Source organism: Anguilla anguilla, chromosome 3 (assembly GCF_013347855.1).
Source record: "Anguilla anguilla isolate fAngAng1 chromosome 3, fAngAng1.pri, whole genome shotgun sequence".
In the NCBI taxonomy this organism is placed as follows: domain Eukaryota; kingdom Metazoa; phylum Chordata; class Actinopteri; order Anguilliformes; family Anguillidae; genus Anguilla; species Anguilla anguilla.
The window spans coordinates 31204048-31225909 of NC_049203.1; the positions used below are offsets into that span (position 1 = coordinate 31204048).

The 21862-nt window shown below is 40.6% G+C and overlaps 1 protein-coding gene across 1 annotated transcript in view; it reads left to right on the forward strand.

The window, feature by feature from the left end:
* myo3b (myosin IIIB) overlaps window positions 1-21862 on the forward strand; it is a 358080-nt gene that overhangs the window by 51405 nt on the left and 284813 nt on the right. Inside the window, exon 3 of the mRNA XM_035410289.1 lies at window positions 11214-11298. Within this exon, the coding sequence (XP_035266180.1) occupies window positions 11214-11298 (85 nt within the window). The remainder of the gene's footprint in view (window positions 1-11213; window positions 11299-21862) is intronic.

A 21862-nucleotide genomic window follows, 5' to 3' on the forward strand; every position in this document is an offset into this window, starting at 1 on the left:
AAATCATGAAATCGACCCATGGACAGTCATAAGACGAATAAAATACACCTATTATGACTATTTGTTCTTGTGAGAAAAAATTATTGACTTTGTATTATGATAGCATTTGTACCGTAGACTTACATGGAAACCGGATATGAAAACACCTATACTGGAGCCATCCGTAGTGGCACTAGTGAGCAACCAGGAAATGAGCTTCAAAAACGATGTCTGGTTTTGGCCGCTTGGTCTGAAGCTGTTGGCTGGGGTCTCAAAAGACCCACCTTGACAAATCACCAAGTGCAGTTTTAGAACGTTTACAATCAGACGTCTTGGAATTTTGCATGTTTCATGCAGTCTTATTGCGAATCATTGATCTGAACTGACTTTTTAGTTAGCTACATTGCTACGTTGCAACAAGGTAGCATTGCATTCGAGAGACGGTTTACGAGGTCGGTACCGGTCGGTAGTGTTAGCTAGCATTTTTTCTAATTGTTAGCTGACATTAGATTGTGTTAATTACATTAGCTAGCTAGCTAACGCAACGTTACCTGATATGAGAGATGGATACTGTGCGCAACGTTGTCTACACTAATGTTGCCTTTCTTGACATGGTCCGGTAGCTAGCGTTAGCTGTGCAAATAGCTAGGCTGTGTAATTTAGTACATTGTCATCAAATGTAATAGGAAATCTACATCAACAAATAATATGACCTCTCATGTTACACAAAAACTTATTAGGGTTCCATAATCCCCCCCCCCCCCTCTGTTATTGTAAGGCTAGCAGACACCGGAAACAGTGGGCTGCTCACACACAAGTGAGTTAAAGAGCGAGCCTGTTGCGTTAGCTCCGCCTACCCTCTCTGGTGGACCAACCACTGATGGGTGATGGAAAACATGTCACTAACTATGCGCCGCTTCTGATTTTTTCCCGGGAATGTCGCCACAGACACCCATTTCTTTAATCATAAATTATAATTATAATAATAATATAAATGGTAATAATAGGCTCAATCACCATTGTGTTACCTAATTCAGCGATAGATAGTGACTTTTTATTTTAATGAAAATCTTCGAGATTATTACTTTAAAATTCTTGACTGAAACTGAATAAGCTTTTTCAGAGCAGGCAGGCAATGATAATGGGTTACCATTTATAAGTAAACTAAACTAAAACTGCAAAATTAAGAATGAGAGACTTGGTTTCTCCTAGCAAAACCACCCGTTTTATAAGAAGATAGGGGGTGGGGGTTGCCTACCATTTGCTGAGAATTTCTGTAGATACGGCTGTTTGCTGGACATTTCTCGAGAATACAGGCAGGTTAAATAGGTTAAGTAAGTTAGATGTCAGTTTATGCTAATCTGAATGAACAGGTAAAATAAGCTGATGAAGTCAGGCATAGGTGGTGAAGCAGTAACCAAAAAAGGACTGACATAACAGCAGGTTTTATTAATGCAACACATCCACATTCAGTGGAGCACTACAGCTAGTGACAAACTTCACACACCACTAAAATGTAAGTGTATTATCACTACTGCCTCTCATCAAAGATGCCACTCCACATTGGTAATAAAACTGGCTTATAGGAACATTACCATAAACATGTCAATAGCACTTGGGTTTAACACCGCTTTTTTCAAAGGTATGTTCAAACTGGAATGTGGTTGAAGACATTGAGAGGGTTACTTTACAATGTGTTAAGTTTAGCCAAATATTCTTTTCTAATGTATGCATTTGTTAGGCTTATTTTCCTTAAAATGTGAATTGAGCAACCACTATAGCTCTGGTGGTAATGATAGCTAACGTAGCTTGTTAACAAAGTTAGCTAACATGTTAGCTAACAAAGTTAGTAGTTGTCACTAGCTACAAGTTACAGTGGCAACCATTACACTGTGCAACAGGGACAAAATGGCCATGTTCATGTGACATTTCATGTTGGCCAGTCAAAGAAAAAAACACTACATTACATTACATTACATTACAGGCATTTGGCAGACGCTCTTATCCAGAGCGACGTACAACAAAGTGTATAACCATAACCAGGAACAAGTATGACGAAACCCCTAGAGAGAAGTACCGGTCCAAGTACAGGGAACAACCGCATAGTTCAACCTGGACCCTGGTGGTTAAACTGATTAACACTAACAACGAGAACGGCAACAATGCAATCTATGGAAAAATAAAAATAAATAAAAATACAAGTAGTCGTTAAGACTGGCGCATCAACTAAGTCACCTATTAAACAGCTGCCTAGTTACAACCCTAAGTTTAGTCATTTACGGGGGGGAAGGGATGGGGAGAGGTGCAGCCTGAAGAGGTGGGTCTTCAGTCGTCGTTTGACCCACTATGGGTCAGAAGGCAGTTTCCTTTCTAGTTCTACAGGTCTGTGGTGCCTACTGATTGTTAGAGAAAAAGACATGATCCCCCTATGTCCATAGCCGGTTATTACTCTTCTTCAGTTTTATAGGTGGTTGACCAATGCTAAGGTGTAACAATCAGTTATTTTGGTAATGATTGTGATATTAAATTACATAACCAGATGGATATCTTTTTTATATACACTTGAGGCCAAAAGTTTACATACACCTGGGCTAAAAACAAACTCCACACATTTCATGTTACCATGCATTTCCTGTGTTAAGTCAATTAGGGCAGTGGTTTTCAAACTCGGTCCTGGGGGACCCCTGTGTATGCTGGTTTTCTAGGGTGACCATACGTCCTCTTTTTCCTGGACATGTCCTCTTTTTGGGACCTAAAAGTGTGTCCGCCCGGGATTTCTAAATCGCCAAAAAATATCTGGGATTCGGCTTTTGCTTTCTACAGTCGCCATTCATTGTGTGCTTTTTTGCATTGCTTTGACCTTTCTCTTTAGGTCCCGCCTTCTCGAACGCCACCATTGGTCGGTCATGTAGGCTACACGCCCTTCACGCAAACATTGGTCAAACTGCATCTCAACCATTACCCAGAGCACCACAGCGAGAGCCAAGAGAGCTTAACAAATGCCCAAATGAATTACAGAAAAAATTCCCGTGTTTTCGTCTCGGTTGGGATCCGTGGGAAGCAGAATGCATGACCTGCAAAGCTGGCACGTACGTGTCAAATAAAGGTGCTAGCGATCTGGAAGCCCACATAAGCTCCGCAAAACACAAAACTGCAGCTAAAGGAGAGAGTTCGTCAGGTAAATTAACTGACTATTTTGTGAGACCAGGTAAAACAGAAGATGCTGTTACTGCTGCAGAGGGAGTTTTTGCATTCCACACCACGAAGCATCACAGTAGCTACAGATCAATGGGCTGCACGTCTGCCTTGTTAAAAAAGGCTTTCCCTGATTCCAAGACAGCGCGAAAATTTTCAAGCCCTCGTACTAAGACAGAAGCAATTGTTAACGCCATGATAGCACCGCATTCTGTCAACATAGCTCTGAAAGCACTAGAAGACATACCTTACTGTGGTGTTTCACTGCTGTGAAAATATTCCCTCTGCTTATTCAGTATTTTGATTGAAGAATGGTGGCGTGCAAAATTAGTCGAAGTTAAAAACACTCCAAATGAGTCAGCTGATACGATCGCGCAATACATCAAAGAAACACTGGAAAAGAAACTGATTTTTTCAAAATGTATTGCGTTTACAGGTAACAACTGCAATAAAATGTTCGGGGGAATCCGGCGTGATGAAGAAGGAAAGAATGTTTTCGCAAACTTAAAGAAGTTGTTGCAGAATAAGTCTTTAATCGGTGTGGGGTGGCCAGCACACGTCTTGAACAGTTGTGTTCATTACGGGGCAGACATCTTCAAAATATATTGTAGCGACCCTCGTTTGTATTGGTCACAGGTTCCGGGTTCGGGAGGGGGGTGCCGGGAGGAGAGAGAGGAAGGTCAGCCTGATTTTTCTGGGGTTTTTTGGGGCGGTACGCTTTTTGACCAGTGTGTAAAAATAAACGCCGTTCTGGCTTTAATTTGATCACATTCTCCGGTCTCCTCATTAAGTTTAGTTGGAGTGTCCGCACGCCACAATATCAATACTTTCACATCTACACTGTACGCACAGAATCTGAAGGAGTACTGTGAATTTGTTGATGTTGAATACAGAAGTCTCCTTTCTCACAGCAAGACAAACTGTCATTATTCCCAGGTATTCAGAGGCTGCTACAGATGTTTCCAGCCTTGAAAGCATTTGTTTTGTCACAGGAAAAAACACCCTCCTTGATCAAGAAGTTTTTTGAAGATGAGTTCAGTGAGATTTACCTCTGGCACATGCACTCACTTGTGTGTGTTTCAATCACACATTCAGGAGATGGAAAGGGAGAACAATTCAATTGTGGAAGTGAAGAACATTTTGAACAAAGTCCACACCATGCTTCTTGAACGCTAGACCAACAACGTCATGTCCCTTAAAGTCAAGGGACTATTGGCACAAAAGCACAAGGATGGACTTGGTAAGAGGTGTGACCATTTCAGTGCTCAAGTACAGGGTCTGTACAGTTCATGCCTGGAGTATCTGGAGAAATGGATGGCACCCATGGAGGTTGTTCTCTTCTTTCATATGGATGCATCTGAGTGAGACACCAGACTGGAATGACATAGAAGCCTGTATCAAACACCTGTGAGAAAAGGGGGTGCCAATTGATGATGCAAAGTTCTTTGATCAGGTCACCAACCTGAAGAAATTCACAGAAAGGTGTAACAGTGATGGAGATCAGTGTAAATGGTAAATGGACTGCATTTATATAGCGCTTTTATCCAAAGCGCTTTACAATTGATGCCTCTCATTCACCAGAGCAGTTAGGGGTTAGGTGTCTTGCTCAGGGACACTTCGACACGCCCAGGGCGGGGATCGAACCAGCAACCCTCCGACTGCCAGACAACTGCTTTTACCTCCTGAGCTATGTCGCCCCAGTGTAATCAGTGATCTGCAAGCACACAAGAAGTGGACCAAATATTTTGAAAGGTCTAAAAGCATTGAGTTTCATTCAGAGCAACTGAAGATTGCACAGTTTTTCTTTGCTATTCCTTCTCACAATGCAAATGTAGAGAGAGTTTTTTCACTGATGCAAAGCCAGTGGACAAAGGAAAGGAATCACTTGTCTGTTGAGTCACTGAAGGGGCTTCTGTATACACAATACAACATGTCTTGCAAAGACTTTCATGTCTACTTGATTAGTAATGAAGGACTGTTGGGAAAGATTCGGTCTTCAGGAAAGTATACCAGAGCACATCAAGAGGACGGAAAAGTGTCTAGTGAAATAGTGGATTTTTTATGTCAACTGATTTTTTATTTTATTTAATCTATGACCATGAAAAGAAAGAGTGTTATGTAAAAGGTGTTCAAAGTTAAACTATTTTTTTATTTGTTTGTTTTTATTTTATTGTTGAGGGCGAAAATTTGAATGGAAAGGAATACGATTATCTGGCCATAATGGCTATGAAGGCATTTGTTATTTGTCTTGTTAAAGACTAGCTGTTTATGTATTAACCTCTTAATACCTCTTTGTAGATGAGACTGCAAGGAGGGGGTGCGTGTTAAATGAACGACCAGAGCGACAATGGTGGGGCTGCAAAACTCCGTTTTTGGCATAGTTGTCGTGTATCGTCTACTAATGAAACGAAAACAACGCGTTTCTGTTTTTAACTCATACTTTGGTTGCAGTAGCACCGAATGTCTGAGTTTAGTGATCTCGGCACGCTGGCGTGCCGACCACTAGGGGCTTTGGTTAAGTAATATGTTTTTATTGTTAATATACAAACTTTAACAGAAGAATCCGATGAGAGTAGAAGAGAAAATATGTTTAACATTACCAACAAAAACGTGTATTGATGATTTATAAGACAAATACAAATAGAAACACTATATGCTCTCCAAAGATCCTTGTAAAAATGAATCTGACATTGGAAACGGGGCTCGCAAGTTGGAGACGCATCAACAGTGTGTCATATCTTATTTTCACATCGAAATGACAAAGTAAACATATGCTGTAAAAATAGTGCATTGTTTACTGATAAATCATGAGGCAATGGACTACTTACATTTTGTAACGTCAACCTGAACTTGAAACCGCAAAGCATGGCATATGCCCCTGACTGTACATGGAAACCAAATTCAGGATGGCGGCCGTGGCAGCCATATTGAACGAGCAGTGGCATCACCGATCGAAACCAGCCTTCGTGTGGTCAAGTCCAATTTACCACCAAAAAATCAGCTCAATCGACAAAGGCGTTTTCTGTTAAATGAGCAGAAACCAAATTCAAGATGGCGGCCGTGGTGGCCATATTAAATGAGCGGTGGCTGATTTTTTGGTGGTGAATTGGACTTGACCACACAAAGGCTGGTTTCGATCAGTGACGCCACCGCTCATCCAATATGGCTGCCTTCATGTGGTTGGCCATGTACATTCAGGGGCATACTTTGCGGTTTCAAGTTCAGGTTGACGTTACAAGACGTAAGTAGTCCATTACCTCATGATTTATCAGTAAACAATGCACTATTTTTACAGCATATGTTTACTTTGTCATTTCGATGTGAAAATAAGATATTACACACTGTTGATGTGTCTCCAAGAGAGGGGACGATTCACCTCATATCAACTTGCGAGCCCCGTTTTCATTGTCAGTTTGAAGTTGGGAGTCACCTCCCTCGTGGTTGAGAACAACAGAGACCATATAAAGATGATATTACTCCTCCAAGGTGTTGCCCATGTAAAATAGGGGGGCTGGCATTAGAGGGCTTGTTGTCTGATTAAAATGTATGCATCATGGTTTGAGAGTGGTGTTAAAAATTTTTTTGGCGATTTTATAGTGGAAGAATTCAGTTTGGAACCCAAAATATAAAAATATTCACACTGAAAACTTTTCTGAATGCTTAAAGTAACTCTAGAGGACCCTACAGTTGGGGGCATATGCCACGCTCTGCGGTGGCCTTGTTTTCTGTGTGAACAGCCTTTATTCTCTTATATAACCTGGTCAGCAGCCGATTTACGTAGTGCGCAACATTACTATCTACTTAGTGGCACTAAACTATCCTCTAGGAGACTTCGTGCCATGCAGACCTGGTCTCCTTACAGGATAAAAATGAGCAGTGATTCTTGCCATCTAAGCTGTGGTGCTTTCATATAATTAAGCCAAGAAATGTGTACCAAACTGAGAGCCTAAGTACAAAGGCAGTATTGTTCTGCTTCAAATGTATGTCTCTGAAGAGAAACTTATCTCCTTGCCAGTGCTTATCTTGCCTCTGTGAGATCATCCCGTATCAAAAAGGTACCTGGGATGTTCAGTAATCATCAGAGGCATTGTCTGCAGTAGGGTATCATTTGGCCAACACATAACACCTTTCCATTGAGATACCTTCAAGGAGTAGCAGAATTATTGGGGTATGAGGGCCCCCTGAATACCCAATCATAGACACTAACTAAGGCCTCATTAGCAAAAAAAACATTGTTTCATGAATTTTGACAAATAACACTGTGCATTGTTTGTGTTAAAAGAGATGTATATATATTGTGGCACCGCACTGGGCGTGACGGTGCAGGCGGGGCAGCACAGAAATACACAGACCGGAGGTTTGGGCAAAAATAGCCCAACAGGGCCTTTTATTTAACAAAAATTAAGTACAAAAACAAAACTGTACTCAACAACTAAAGTTTCTTGTCTAAATGAAATTAAAGTAAAGTAACTGAAATTAGGGGTAACGACGCCCGGGAGACAGCTGAGGGGATCCCTCTTCAAAGCAGGAAGAGGGATGTGATCCTGCGTCTTCACCGGATTCTGAAAGATAGGAAAAAGTTACAAACAGGTATTAACAGCTCGGCTGCAGCCCAAAAACCCCTCTCCTCAAAGGAGACAAAGGCCTCCTTTTAAGCTCCCAGCCCATTTCCCTGGAGTGGCGGCAGCTGTGTCGCCTCATTGATTTCAGGTGCGTTGAGTGCAAAGGAGGGAGTTGGGGAATTTCCAGGTTGCCGCTCTCCAGGGTCCTGTGGCTGGGCTTCATAGAGTGGCGCTGTCCTGGGTCCTGAACAGCTGGCCTGGTGGCAGGTTTGAGCTGATGCCTATAAGGCTGGGAGGGGCACTGCGGGGGCATGCCCCGATCTACGCCACAATATATATATATATATATATATATATATATATATATATATATATACACACACAGTGCCATCGGAAAGTATTCAGACCCCTTTAAAGGGTTTTAGAAATTTTTGCAAATTTATTAAAAATAAAAAACTGATATCACATTTACATAAGTATTCAGACCCTTTGCTATGGTACTCAAAATTGAGCTCAGGTGCATCCTGTTTCCATTGATCATACTTGAGATGTTTCTACAACTTTATTGGAGTCCACCTGTGTAAATTCAATTGATCGGACATGATTTTGAAAGGCACACACCCTCCTACATAAGGTTCCACAGTTGTCAGTGAATGCCAGAGCAAAAACCGAGCCATGAAGTCGAAGTTGTATATCCCTGAGACAGGATTGTGTCGAGGTACAGATCTGGGGAAGGATACAAAAAATGTATGCAGCATTACAATGTATGCATCCCGAAGAACACAGTGGCCTCCATCATTCTTAAATGGAAGAAGTTTGGAACCACCAGGACTTTTCCTAGACCTGGCCGCCCAGCCAAACTGAGCAAACAGGGGAGAAGGGCCTTAGTCAGGGAGGTGACTAAGAACCCAATAGCCACCCTGACAGAGCTCCAGAGTTCCTCTGTGGAGATAGAACAAACTTCCAGAAGGACAACCATCTCTACAGCACTCCACCAATCAGGCCTTTATGGTAGAGTGGCCAGACGGAAGCCACTCCTCAGTGAAAGGCACTTGACAGCCCGCTTGGAGTTTGCCAAAAGGCACCTAAAGGACTCTCAGACCATGAGAAACAAGATTCTCTGGTCTGAGGAAACCAAGATTGATCTCTTTGACCACAATGCCAAGCGTCACGTCTGGAGGAAACCAGGCACCGCTCATCATCTGGCCAATACCATCCCTACGGTGAAGCATGGTGGTGGCAGCATCATGCTGTGGGGATGTTTTTCAGCGGCAGGAACTGAGAGACTAGTCAGGATCAAGGGAAAGATGAACGGAGCAAAGTACAGAGAGATCCTTGAAAACCTGCGGCACAGCGCTGAGGACCTCAGACTGGGGTGAAGGTTCACCTTCCAACAGGACAACGACACTCAGCACACAGCCAAGACAATGCAGGAGTGGCTTCAGGGCAAGTCTATGAATGTCCTTGAGTGGCCTAGCCAGAGCCCGGACTTGAACCCGATCGAACATCTCTAGAGAGACCCGAAAATAGCTGTGCAGCAACACTCCCCACTGAACCTGACAGAGCTTGAGAGGTTCTGCAGAAAAGAATGGAAGAAATACCCCAAATACAGGTGTGCCAAGCTTGTAGAGCAGGGGTGGCCAACCCAGGTCCTGGAGAGCTGCAGGGTCTGCTGGCTTTTGTTTTTACTCGGCACTTAATTGATCAATTAAAGCAGTTGATTACATAGTTAACTCACCTCACCTGGTTTATTTTGTGTAAGTGGTTGTTGTATTTAAGGTCAAAACAAAAACCCGCAGACCCTGCGGCTCCCCAGGACCGGAGTTGGCCACCCCTGTTGTAGAGTCATACCCAAGAAGACTCGAGGCTGTAATTGCTGCCAAAGGTGCCTGAACAAAGTACTGAGTAAAGGGTCTGAATACTTATGTTAATGTGATATTTCTCTTTTTTTATTTTTAATAAATTTGCAAAAATGTGTAAAAACCTGTTATTGCTTTGTCATTATGGGGTATTGTGTGTAGACTGATGAGAATAAAAATGAATGTAATCCATTTTATAGTTGTAAGGTTGTAATGTAACAAAATGTGGAAAAAGTGAAGGGGTCTGAATAAAATGAATTTCCGAAGGCACTGTGTATATATATATATATATATATATATATATATATATATATATATAACGTTTTTATTTTTATTTTTAATCTTACCTTTAAAATGATCTTGCTTTTCCTTTGTGTTTTTTAAAATGTGACGCTATTTCTCATCATGCCTTGCACCCATATACGTATGACAGGCGTGCAGTGCCCATGCCTGCAAGTGTACCTGTCCCTGTCAGCTCCAAAGGGAGCAATGGAGCCCAGAGCCCACATGTGACAGATGTTCCCGGCTGCACACTTGAACGAAAGTGTCTGCTTACTCCAACAGTAACCTTTGGTAGGGATACTGCCTTGCTGCCTTAAGTAAACAGGTAGTAATAAGATTAAGGAGGCTTTGCCAGAGAAATACCTGCATGTTCCCTGTTTAGCCAGTGATGAAAGAGATGAGTGCAGTGATTAGAGGAGAGGCAGGTGTTATGCTTCAATGTAGTTGGAGGGGCAAACTCAGGCCTACTGCACTCTCGAACATCTACAAAAACAAGGTGAAGTGTCCATACAGTATATCTCACTCTTGCCTTCAAAATAATGATGAGGGATTCCTCTTGCATAATATATGAAGGGCTTACAACAATTAGGATGTAGGGGATTTAATGTATTTTTTTGTTTTCAGAAAGCTTGTGGAATTGGGGTTATTTTTATGGGTTGTAAGAATGGGATAATGTATTTTGTTAACTCAGTTGTGCCTACTTTTAAATGACATGATATCATGGGTCACAGGTTATATGTTGGTACTTGTTTACATATGAGTTGTATATGTTGGTCAGTAGCTGTTCTGAATTCAAACTCCAACACACTAACTAGTAATATTTTCAGGATTGCACACTCACACACACACACACACACAGTGAGCATCCACATGCACACATATAGACAGAGACACTCAACATACACACTGTTCATACCCTCACACACACACACCTGTATAAATGCTTATTTGTAAATAAAAATGCACACACATGCATTTATACTCAATCATTCATTTGCTGGACCCTAGGGGCTGGATTAGGGTTTGATAGTCACATCTTGCCCAACAGAGATTTGAGAAGCCTTCCAGTGAGCCAGCTGCCTCCTTACTAAACTTTGACCTCAGTGTCTCTGTTGAGAATACCAAGTCAATTGCTGATGAAGTGCAGTTTAACACTGGATTGAATCAGATGAGGTGATTATCATGTACAACACCCGAAGCGTCAGTAGTGAAACTGAAGAAAAACAAGCTCTGAAAATGAGTGGGTCCAGTATTAAAACTGTTGCCATTAATCCCTCCACATGCCATGCTGCCAAGTACTGTAAAATGTACTAATTTATTTTTCCACTTCCTTTAGGCAAGAGAGACTCAATACATGCAAAACACTTAGAGTGCAAAGCTGTCCCAACGATGATATGGTAAATCTGGAACAATTAGATGAGGTAAGAGGATGCTAAAATTATTATTATTATATTAGTCTTGTTAATCCTTCATATGTCATTACAATATTTTTGGAACAATTTTTTATTCCTAAATCAATGTATAATCTCAGTTACTGTTTATAGCCTGCAGGCTGTATAGTATTACAGGAGAACAACTCTGATTGGAAGAAAGATGTATCACTGTTATGTCAGGTGGTAGCCTGTTGGCAACTGGTGTGTGTTTTCAAAGAAATAATGCAGTATTAACATGAAATACCTGTACTGACTTATACCTGCCCTGATCCATGGAATGACAGTGCAAATTTTCTTACTACTGCAGATCTCTGTTCATAGTTGGCTAATTAGCTCTTCTCACTGAAACCACTTCCAGGTTCTAGATGGGTGTGTTTATTTCTGGTTCCTTGCCAAACCGTTAGATGCCGAAGCTGTAGATTTACATTTGTATTATTCCACACAAATGACTGAAAACTAATTTAGCAGCTGCACATTGGCAAATGCGTGTGATGATAGGATGAAGACTTTTCTGTCTTCACAGAAGATGCCTCCCCTTGAAATGACTCAGGACTCTTAACTTTGCAGTTGACATCCCAAACCACGTAGCTAGCCATTTCTTTTAACCCCTTCACACAGGCCCCCTTAGTGGTCTGCATGACAGCATGCTCAATTCAGGCATTACTTGCACCTGCAATCTAACTACAGTATGAGTGGAAACGACAAACTTTGTGTTCGAGCTTTATTAGCACATGATATTCTACAACAGTGCTAAATTTCTAAGTGCCACCATACCCCCCAAGCACAATCTGCTTAATCTAATAACAAAGAATTGTACTTCTTTGTATTCAACAAAGAATACATCACTTGAACATTCACAGTCTAAGTTGGGAAAAGTATGTGAATCTCAAGGTTAATTACTTCTCTAAAAGCTAATTGGATTCAGGTGTTCCAATCAATGAGATGAGATTGGAGCTGTGGGTTGGAGGTACTCTACCCTATAAAAAGGCATACAAAGGTCTGGTTACTTGGTTACTGAGTCTGCTCTTCTCAAGAAAGATCTGTTATTAGAGGACCGTAGAAGAAGAAGAATTATAGAGCTGTATAATGCTAGAAAAGGCTACAAAAGCCTTTTGTGTCCATCAATCCACAGTAAGACAAATTAATGTCTACAGATGGTGGAAATTTAGTACAAGGAGTGGGCATCCTGCAAAGATCATGGCAAGAGCACAGCGCGCAACGCTGAAGAAGGTAAAAAAAAAACCTGAGGGAAGGACCTGAACTCAGAACCTGAGTTTTCTGTTCTAAGTTTCTGTTCACTATAAGAAAAACACTGAACAAGAATGGTGCTCATGGAAGGACACCACAGAGGAACACTGCTCTCCAAAAAAAGGTCTCCAGTGTGTAAAAGGCCACCTGGATGTTTCACAATGCTTCTGGGACAATGTTCTATGGATGGATGAGACAAAAGTTGAACTTTTGGCATAAATGCCCAATGCTGTGTCTGGAGGGAAAAATCACTGCATAGCAACGCCAAAACCTCTTCCCATCTGTGAAGAATGGTAGAGTAAACATCATGATTTGGGGCTGCTTTGATGCCTCAAGGCCTGGACAGCTTGCATTCATTGAAGGAACAATTAATTCAAAGCTGTATCAAGACATTTTACCGGGTAATGCCAGGGTAGTGTTCCATCTGACGCTTAACAGAAGTTGGGTGATGCAGCAAGACTATGGCTTGAAACATAGCAAGCACGAAACCGTCCAGACCCACGGCGCAACTTGGCGAACTATATTTTTTGGTTGATTCTATGCACTCATATATAGCAGTTGGTTGACAATAGACACTTCATGCTACAATCATGATAACGGCAATGACTGTGCTGTGAAGTTTAGGTAGCAAACAACAAGGCTGAATCCTTTTGACATAATTTACATAGAAACTATACGTTCAGATAGCCTAGTTTCACTCACTGTGGCCAAGCGGAATCAATAATGTTTCAGAAAATATACAATGTTAAAAGAGTTAATTCAATCTTCTACTGGGAGTTTTGTCATTTATTGAGGGTGTGGCAGAAAATTTTGGTGCCGCTGACTGCAATCAAATGTTTTTCACATTTACCGTTCGATTGAGCAAGTACCATTCACTGTACATTTTTATGGGTTAGTGCTGTCAGATTGTGCTAGCTACTTTACATGAACCTTGTATGGTGATCAATAAAGGCAAACAGCACAGTACCACGTACTTCTTGTCACTTGTACCACCACTGTAATGAACTAAAAAAGGATACAAACTACCTTTTCTATGAGAAATGTGTTGTTGAGCTCACGCGCATACACTGCTGGGGACATTCTAAAGCTCCGTTTTGCCCTCTGTACTATATAGCTAGCTAGCTATGGCACGTCCTCACCTCTGTAACGTTATTTGTTGTCCGCCGTGTGTCCATACATCTGTATCGGTGGTTGTAGCTGTGTGTCCTTAGCTCCTACTCATGCGTGCAGGATCATCCGTATGCGCTAACTAGGTTAGCTAAAGTAGGCGAAATGCAAACATGTTAGGATTAGCTAAAGTAACGTTGGGCAATAAAGCTGTGCTTTAAAATGTTGTGCCGTACCACCTGCGCATGCGTCCTACTAAACAAAGCACCACCTGTGCATGCGTCACACCAAACCTCCCTCAAAGGTTGTCCGTGAGTGAGTGAGTGAGTGACCACAATTTGCCACGCATAGCCCATGGCGCCAGTTCCTGCGCGCCGTGGGAAAAAAGTTAATCAACAACACAATGGTTTAACTCCTTCATGCAGATCTGGCCAATCCTCACCCATTTAGGGGGTCTTCTATTTAAGGCTTCATAACTCCAGTTATGACATTACATTACATTACATTACAGGCATCTTATCCAGAGCGATGTACAACAAAGTGTATAACCATAACCAGGAACAAGTGTGTCGAAAAACCCTAGAGAGAAGTACCGTTCCAAGTGCAGGGAACAACCGTATAGTTCAACTTGGACCCTGTAGGTTAAATTGATTAACACTAACACAAATGCGAACAGCAACAACGCAGTCTATGCAAAAATACAAGCAGTAGTTAAGATGAGTGCATTAACTAAGTCACCTACGAAACAACTCCCTAGTTACAACTCTAAGCTTACAGTCAGTTTAGAGATTACAGGGAGGTAGGGAAGTATGGGGAGAGGTGCAGCCTGAAGAGGTGAGTCTTCAGTTGTCACTTGAAGTGGGTCAGTGTCTCAGCTGTTCTGACCTCCACGGGGAGGTCATTTCACCATCGTGGGGCCAGAACAGACAGAAGACGTGTTCGGGAAGTGCAGGTGCGAAGAGGGGGAGGTGCCAGGCGTCCTGAGGTAGCAGAGACTATTGCAGAGACTTGGAAAATGGCTTAAATGAAGCAAGACACTTGTATCATTATATTAGAAAGGTAGAAATAAAGTGCCACAAATTCAATTATCTTGTCGAAAATACGGAGAGATCACATATATAGGTAAGACTGTATACGTCCTGGATCATAAACTGCTTTAGCACATGTACGCAAAATATGAGGGTGATGTGCGGAACTACTAAAGGTCTATGAAGCAAAAAGTAAGTAGAGTACCCTGGTGTCCTTTAGTGTCTCCAAATATATCCAAAATATCTAAATTGTGCATCACTGTAAAATATAATCATAATTCACTACAAATCAACTGTTTTGACCAAAACATTTGCAACCTTTTCAAGTGAGAATGACTATATTTTCATCAGTACAAGAGTCTAATATATCTAGGGGTCCAAACACCTATCCAAAAATGAATAAAATGCTTTTTGTCCATTATAAAGCATATAATAAAGCCCATTATATAGCCCCTTTTCTTATGGTTGGCGATGAAACATTGATATCCCATTGAAAAATAATTTAAAAGCATTGTGACATACTGTGACACACTGTGGTACACATACACTCCAAGGGACATTTTGCATGTAGCACATATCAGCATACAGTAAATTTGAATGCATATTTTTCACACCACTTCCATTCAATACTAACAGCCAGGGCTGTTAGTTAGCCCCCATACAAATGTGTTGAGCATTATTATCAAAGGCTAACAGTTATCTCTTATGACCAATCAAAAATATGACACAAAGTAATTAATTTAAAATGTCTCAAGCAGTAATATGTACATGTTCGTATATATTCTAACTAGACTTCATGTTTCATGCTCAATTATGCCTCAACAATTGTTTGTACATTACTGTGCAATGTTATGGTTGAATGCACAAAGCTGTGCTGAAGCAACCACTCACACACACGGCTCTCACTCTTTGTAATAGAAATTCAAATGAAACATGCCATATACCGGTGGAAAGCTTGTACTATCTTCTACACGATAAGAGTCATCAATCAAATCAGAAAAAAACTGAAAGGAATTACACCAGCATTAAATGCAAGTGGGGTTTTGCGCGTGGCCATTGTAAATGTCCACCCCCAATGTCTATCTGCGCATTTATTTCTCAAATCGATTGTTTGCTACAATCTTGAAAAAGACATCTTTACATGTAAAACCATGTGTAAGATTGTATATTTATTCCATATTTAGTCACATATATTGATACCAGAATGATGTGCGATAATTCCACAAAATTCCCTTGTTTATTTCACTATTCAGTGAGCAGAGATTTTCACCGCTGTTATTGGCATACCTTTGGACTATTGTTGGATTTATCTTGTTTCTATAAGGAAATATGGTGAAAGAATATTTTTATTAACTCTCAAATGGACTCACAGAGGTTCAGTACGTCATGCTTGGCAGTATAGTTGAAGATGAGACTGCAGGAAGGGGATGCTTGTTAAATGGATGACCTAAGTGATGATGGTTGCCCTTAAAAACTCCTTCAGTAGCATCATAGTGTATTATGTAAAGCTAAACACAAAGTTTGTTGTTTCCACACCATAGTTTGGTTGCAGGAACAATGACTGTCTGAGTAGACTAATCTCAGCATGCCAGCATGAGAAACTAGAGCTAATACCAATGTGTTTTATTCATTTTTATGAATGAGCCTGTAGCTAACATTCGCTATTGTTAGCAATCATTAATTCTTGCTAGCTATATGCATGGTTTTTAACTAACATAGTTGCTAACATATTACTGTTTCAGATGCATATTGCTAGCTAGATGTGTAAATGTATATAACATTATATATCGTCCCGGAAACAAAGTAGGCAGCAAAAATCAGTGGTGAATGGGCAATTATTGAAAGTCTGATGTGATGTGATCTGCTGTGCTTCACTGCTATGGAGGAATTTTCCAGGTTTTGGCCTTGGCAGATGTGAGTGCTGTGAGTTTTCAAGTGCTGGAGGAAATCAGTGGTTGGGTAATTCTGCTAGGGTTGCCAGATTTAGAATTTGTAAAAACCAGAGGCATGCACAGCTGGAAGCATAATTGTGAAGGTTGGCAGCTGTCAGAATGGGGGTTCCCCTTGAAACTAATTTCTAGCATTTCTTCCATCAATTACTCTGACCAGAGATGACAGTCGGGACCACAAATCAGACTCATACAAATAATTTGAAAACAGGACATTCTGGTCAAAAATGTCTGTTAACCTTAAATTTTGGAGGTGAGCAAGGGAGAACAATCTAGCGGTAGAGGAACTGTTCATCGCATCTTCTCGCCTGCATTTGAGAACAAGAAGGAACAATGGATGAGTAGCACCCTTTTCATTAGATGTTGAGTAGGCGAGATTGCTTTCAGTATGTGGTCTAACTCTCTGCCAGTCTTGCTTTATTCTCCTGCTCTGTCCTCCTTCTGTGGTTTTGTTTTCCTCTGGCAACGGCGCCTATTGAAGGGGCTGATGTAATCACTGGATGACACTCACAAGAAAAAATCAGAATGTGAAAAATGGGAGTGGGGGAGAGAAGATAGCAGACCTGACCAGAGGACATGCATTGAGGAAAGACCATTCGCCATTGCTGTTGAAAAACTCCAACCAATGCCGAACCTCAAATGCGAAGTCCTGGATGGAAAGACACCACCTCATTACCCTGGCATTGGTATTCTTTGCCATAGCCATCCATTTTCGGGGAGCATTATCTCTAATCACTGTTAACCATCAACCCAACTGGTAATACCTGAACTTGTGGATAGCCCATTTGTTAGCACCATCCTCCTTCTACAACATTTGGCTCAAATCAGTTTCCTGCTTATGAAGATAATAGGCTGTTCTTCCCCATTAAAGTCCTTTTAGAGGACTGCCACCAGCCCTGTTTCAGACAAATTCATCTGGAAGATGAAGGGCCCTCAAAGTGTGGGGTACAGAGCAACGCTCCTGTGGTTAGGGTAACCTTCAACTGCTGGAATGGTGGTTCTGCTGTCAAGGTCCACACCACCTTCTCTTTTGGGCCCTTCTCATTCAGGTCTGATAATGGAGTGGCTATGGAGAAGTGAGGCGCAAAGCAGCTGTAATACCCAAAAAAAACCCAAGAAAGCACATGCCTAGTTCTTTAACCTCTTAGTGCAAAGCCCCTAGTGGTCGACATGCAGTGCTACTGCAACCAAAGTATGCGTTAAAAACAGAGACGCTTTGTGTTAGTTTCATTAGTAGACGACACATGATAACTATGCCGAATATGGAGTTTTCCAGCGCCACCATTGTCGCTGTGGTCGTTCATTTAACAAGCACCCCCTCCCTGCAGTCTCATCTGCAACTACACCCCCCTCTAGGGGTGTGCAGAGACGTCATTATCTGTATCTGTATCTGTATCTGTATCAAATCAACCAACAAAATTATCTGTATCTGTATTCGGATAGAAGACAGGAAGACAGGTTTATACCAGAAGTCACATTAAATCAGGCAAATGTTGTATTTTCTAACCTAATATTCATTGGCAATGCAATGGCATATAATTAATTATGAAATATATTTCCACATCCTCATACTGTACTTTTCATCTCTCCCTCTTTTTATTTTTATTTTTAAGTAAGCTAAGTTTTATGAGCTGTCTGAACCACATGAACTTTTTTTTGCCTGTTTTATTTATTTACTTATTTATTTATTTATTTCCCCCACTGAACTAAGTTTGGATAGACTGCAAACCAGTGATGTCCTAATATTTTTCCTTGGTGGCAAAGTTTGTTACCATGAATGGATTTCGTGTTCATTATAGCCAAGACCTATAACTGATACATACAGCATGTTACATCTTAAACAGATGCACATTGACTGAAATACAAGGTAAAACATTGTTTTTTTCAATATTTCGACTGGGTTTTTTTAATGAAGGAAAGTAACACATACAGCTAAAAACTACAGGTTCTAAGCTTGATTTTTATGTATAGGTTGCGGGGGTTTGAAAGAAATCCAGCTGCCACCAGACTTGTGTCTCTCTAGCTCCCACACCTCCTCCTCGATGCGAGAGTTTCCCTGAGTGATAGCCGGGAACGGTCAGCTCTCAGCCCGCTGCCGGCTGTGCGCTGACTTGGTGGGGGCGACTATAGACTATACCGATCACTTTTCAATAATGTGTAGGAAATGAAACGACTAGTTAGTGAAAGTAAAGTCCTATGTTGCAAACAAAATGGGCATTTTTATCTAGTGGCCATCCACAATGATATGAATCGATTTGAAGAAACATAATGGCTGACGCATAGAACTTATTTATTAAACGTTTTGCAGCACAGTGGCTCAGTTTATTGGTATGTGTAACTGGGGCCACCGCTCTCTTTCTCTCTCTCTCTCTCTCTCTCTCTCTCTGTGTAACATTAGATAGAGGCTATGAGAACTCGACCTGGGCTGACTTTTTTTTTTCTTTCCCGAATCCGAATAATAACGAGCAACTTCGGGTAGAAGAAATATCTGTTTCCATCGCATTATTCGTGCTTTCCCGAATACAGTATTTGGATTCGGATACATCCCTACCCCCCACCCATGACATAATGGACAATATTGTCTATCTGGGCATTCATAAAAATATTCTTTCACCCCTCAAAAATCATATTCCATCATAGCAACAAGATAAACCCAACAATAGCCGTAAGATATGCCAATACAGCAGTGAAAACCCTGCTCACTGAATAACGAAATAAACAAAACAAAGTTTTCAAAAATTATACCATGTCATTCTACAGTCAATATCTGGGACTAAATATTGAATAAATATACAACCTTATCATTGGTTTTACGCATAGAGATGTCCGTTTTGAGACTGAGCGGTTATATATTGTCTTGGACAATCCATTTGTGAAATATACGCGCATTTGTGACGCCTGGGTACCTTCCAAAATAGCTGTGCAAAATACCATATGTGTTGTTTACCGCATGTTCACATTTTTTAGTACAGTCTGGCTTGATTGACAGTTCATTTATTCAGTAGGTTAGAATATAAGCTTTTTAACGAGGTATAATATGTCTAATTTTGCTTTTGGAATAGCGTTTTATAGCTCAACGTAACCAAATTTATTCTCATCATCACATTCACTTACGAATACACTCTGTGGTAGCAGTAAAAGACACTGCACCTCACGAAACGTTGTCAATGACTTTTCCTAATTTCTTGGAAAATACTATTATTATTGAGGACTAAGCCATACATTTTCTGATAGACCTAGCATTGTTTTCTGGAGTAAGACAGAAGATAGAACTGTATCATTGATTTACTGTCTCTGTCTCTATCTACTGAACACGGATAAAATTTCATCATTGCAATGTAAGTATTACTGCTCAAAATATTTCGGTGCAAAAAAATGGGCCAAGCCCAAAATGGCAAAATATTAAGATTTTAATGGTCTTAACAACAAATCATTGGTCAGAAAATTAGAAAGAATTAAACAAATGCACTCCTGAGACCTCCTGTACCACCATTTGCTCATTTACTTTTGCTGCAGTGAACTGTTTGGGGAAAAGCTAGAAACAGGGAAATTCGCTTATACAGTACACAAATTAACATAATGTTAAATAAAAGAGTCATGTTTTGTATTCGATTGCATATCATTTGCATGCCATGACTTCCTGATGTCTGTGACCTATCAACATTATCAGACTCTGGATATCTTATTTTCAGGTTGTCCTACAAGCGATACAAAAACTCTTTGCATTTGAATGGATCTCTATGGGAATTGGGGGGTGGGACTAGATTCAGCTGTAAATTATGCTGATACAGTATGGAACACATTTGTTGGCTAAATGGCTTTAAGTCACCAAGGGTCCAATGTATCAAATGAGCCTCAAACCACCGTGCTGCTGCCATATATGCAGTAGATACTACAAGCATTGTAGTATCTACTGCATATTTTTTCCATTGAGTTCAACAGGAAAATTAATCAGGAGAAACAATCCTTGTAGTATCTACTGCATATCTGGCAGCAGCACGGTGGTTTCAGGCTCATTTGATACCTTGGACCCTTGCTAATCTTATGTCCAATGATTTGTTGTTAAGACCATTAAAAGCTTAATTATTTGCCATTTTGGGCTTGGCCCATTTTTCTGCCCAGGAGTGTACGTTATTTTTGAAATTGAGTGTCTTTAAATATGTTAGTGGTATTTTATAATGATGATATTTCACACTATAATGTAAGCGTTTGTTAGTAGTTTAGTAGTTGTTCTGATACATGAAACAGTGATGACGTGAGAGTTGGAACATTGCCAAAATGTGGTGGATGATTGAAAATTGTTTTAATGTCGTCCCATCCCCATACAAAAAATCATACGAGAGTACAGAGTATAGAAATACACATTTAGGTACTGTACCGCATTGTGTGACAATATTTTTGCATTATTTTTAAATCTGATATCAATGTTTCATTTTAAACCTTCGTAAGGGGCTCATTTATAAGCTTTATAACGGACAAAAAGCATTTTATTCATTTCTGGAGAGATTTTGGATACGTTTCTCGACCCCTAGACATTTTAGACCACTGTTCTGACGGAGAGCTTGTAATCATCACTTGAAAATGTTTGCAACAGTAAGTTTCTTGAGTCAAAACAGTTGATTTATGGTGAAATATGTGAATATGTTGTGATTTACAGAAATTCATAATTTAGACATTTTGGATAGATTTGGAGACGCTGTGTACACTGCTTAGTTTTTGCTTCATAGATCTTTAGTAGTTCTACATATCCACCCTTAGATTTTATAAACTTGTGGTCAAGAAGTTTTTGATCCACGACATTGTATAGTTTAACCTTCTGTATATATGCAATCTCTCAGTATTTCATTGCAAACTAAAAAAGAGCGAATTCTTTTTTTGCCTGGACAATTGCATTTGTGGCACTTTATTTCTTCCAAAATTATGAATATAAACTAATCTAAGTTAGTAATGTAAATGGTACAAATGTCTGGCTTCATTTAAGCCATTCAAGTCTGTGAGGTGTTAACATCTGGAGTTATAATGCTTTAAATAGGGTACCCCCTAAATGGGCATGGATTGGCCAGATTTGGCATGTGCGCTTAGGGATTAGGGGAGGTAGGAGAAAGGCTTGAATAGCCTCTATCTTTTTCTGTGGTTTGAGGAGCCTTCAGTCTATCTGGAACCCCAGGTATTGTGCCTCAGAGCAGTAGATGACATTTGACATGGTTGGCACAGCCAGCT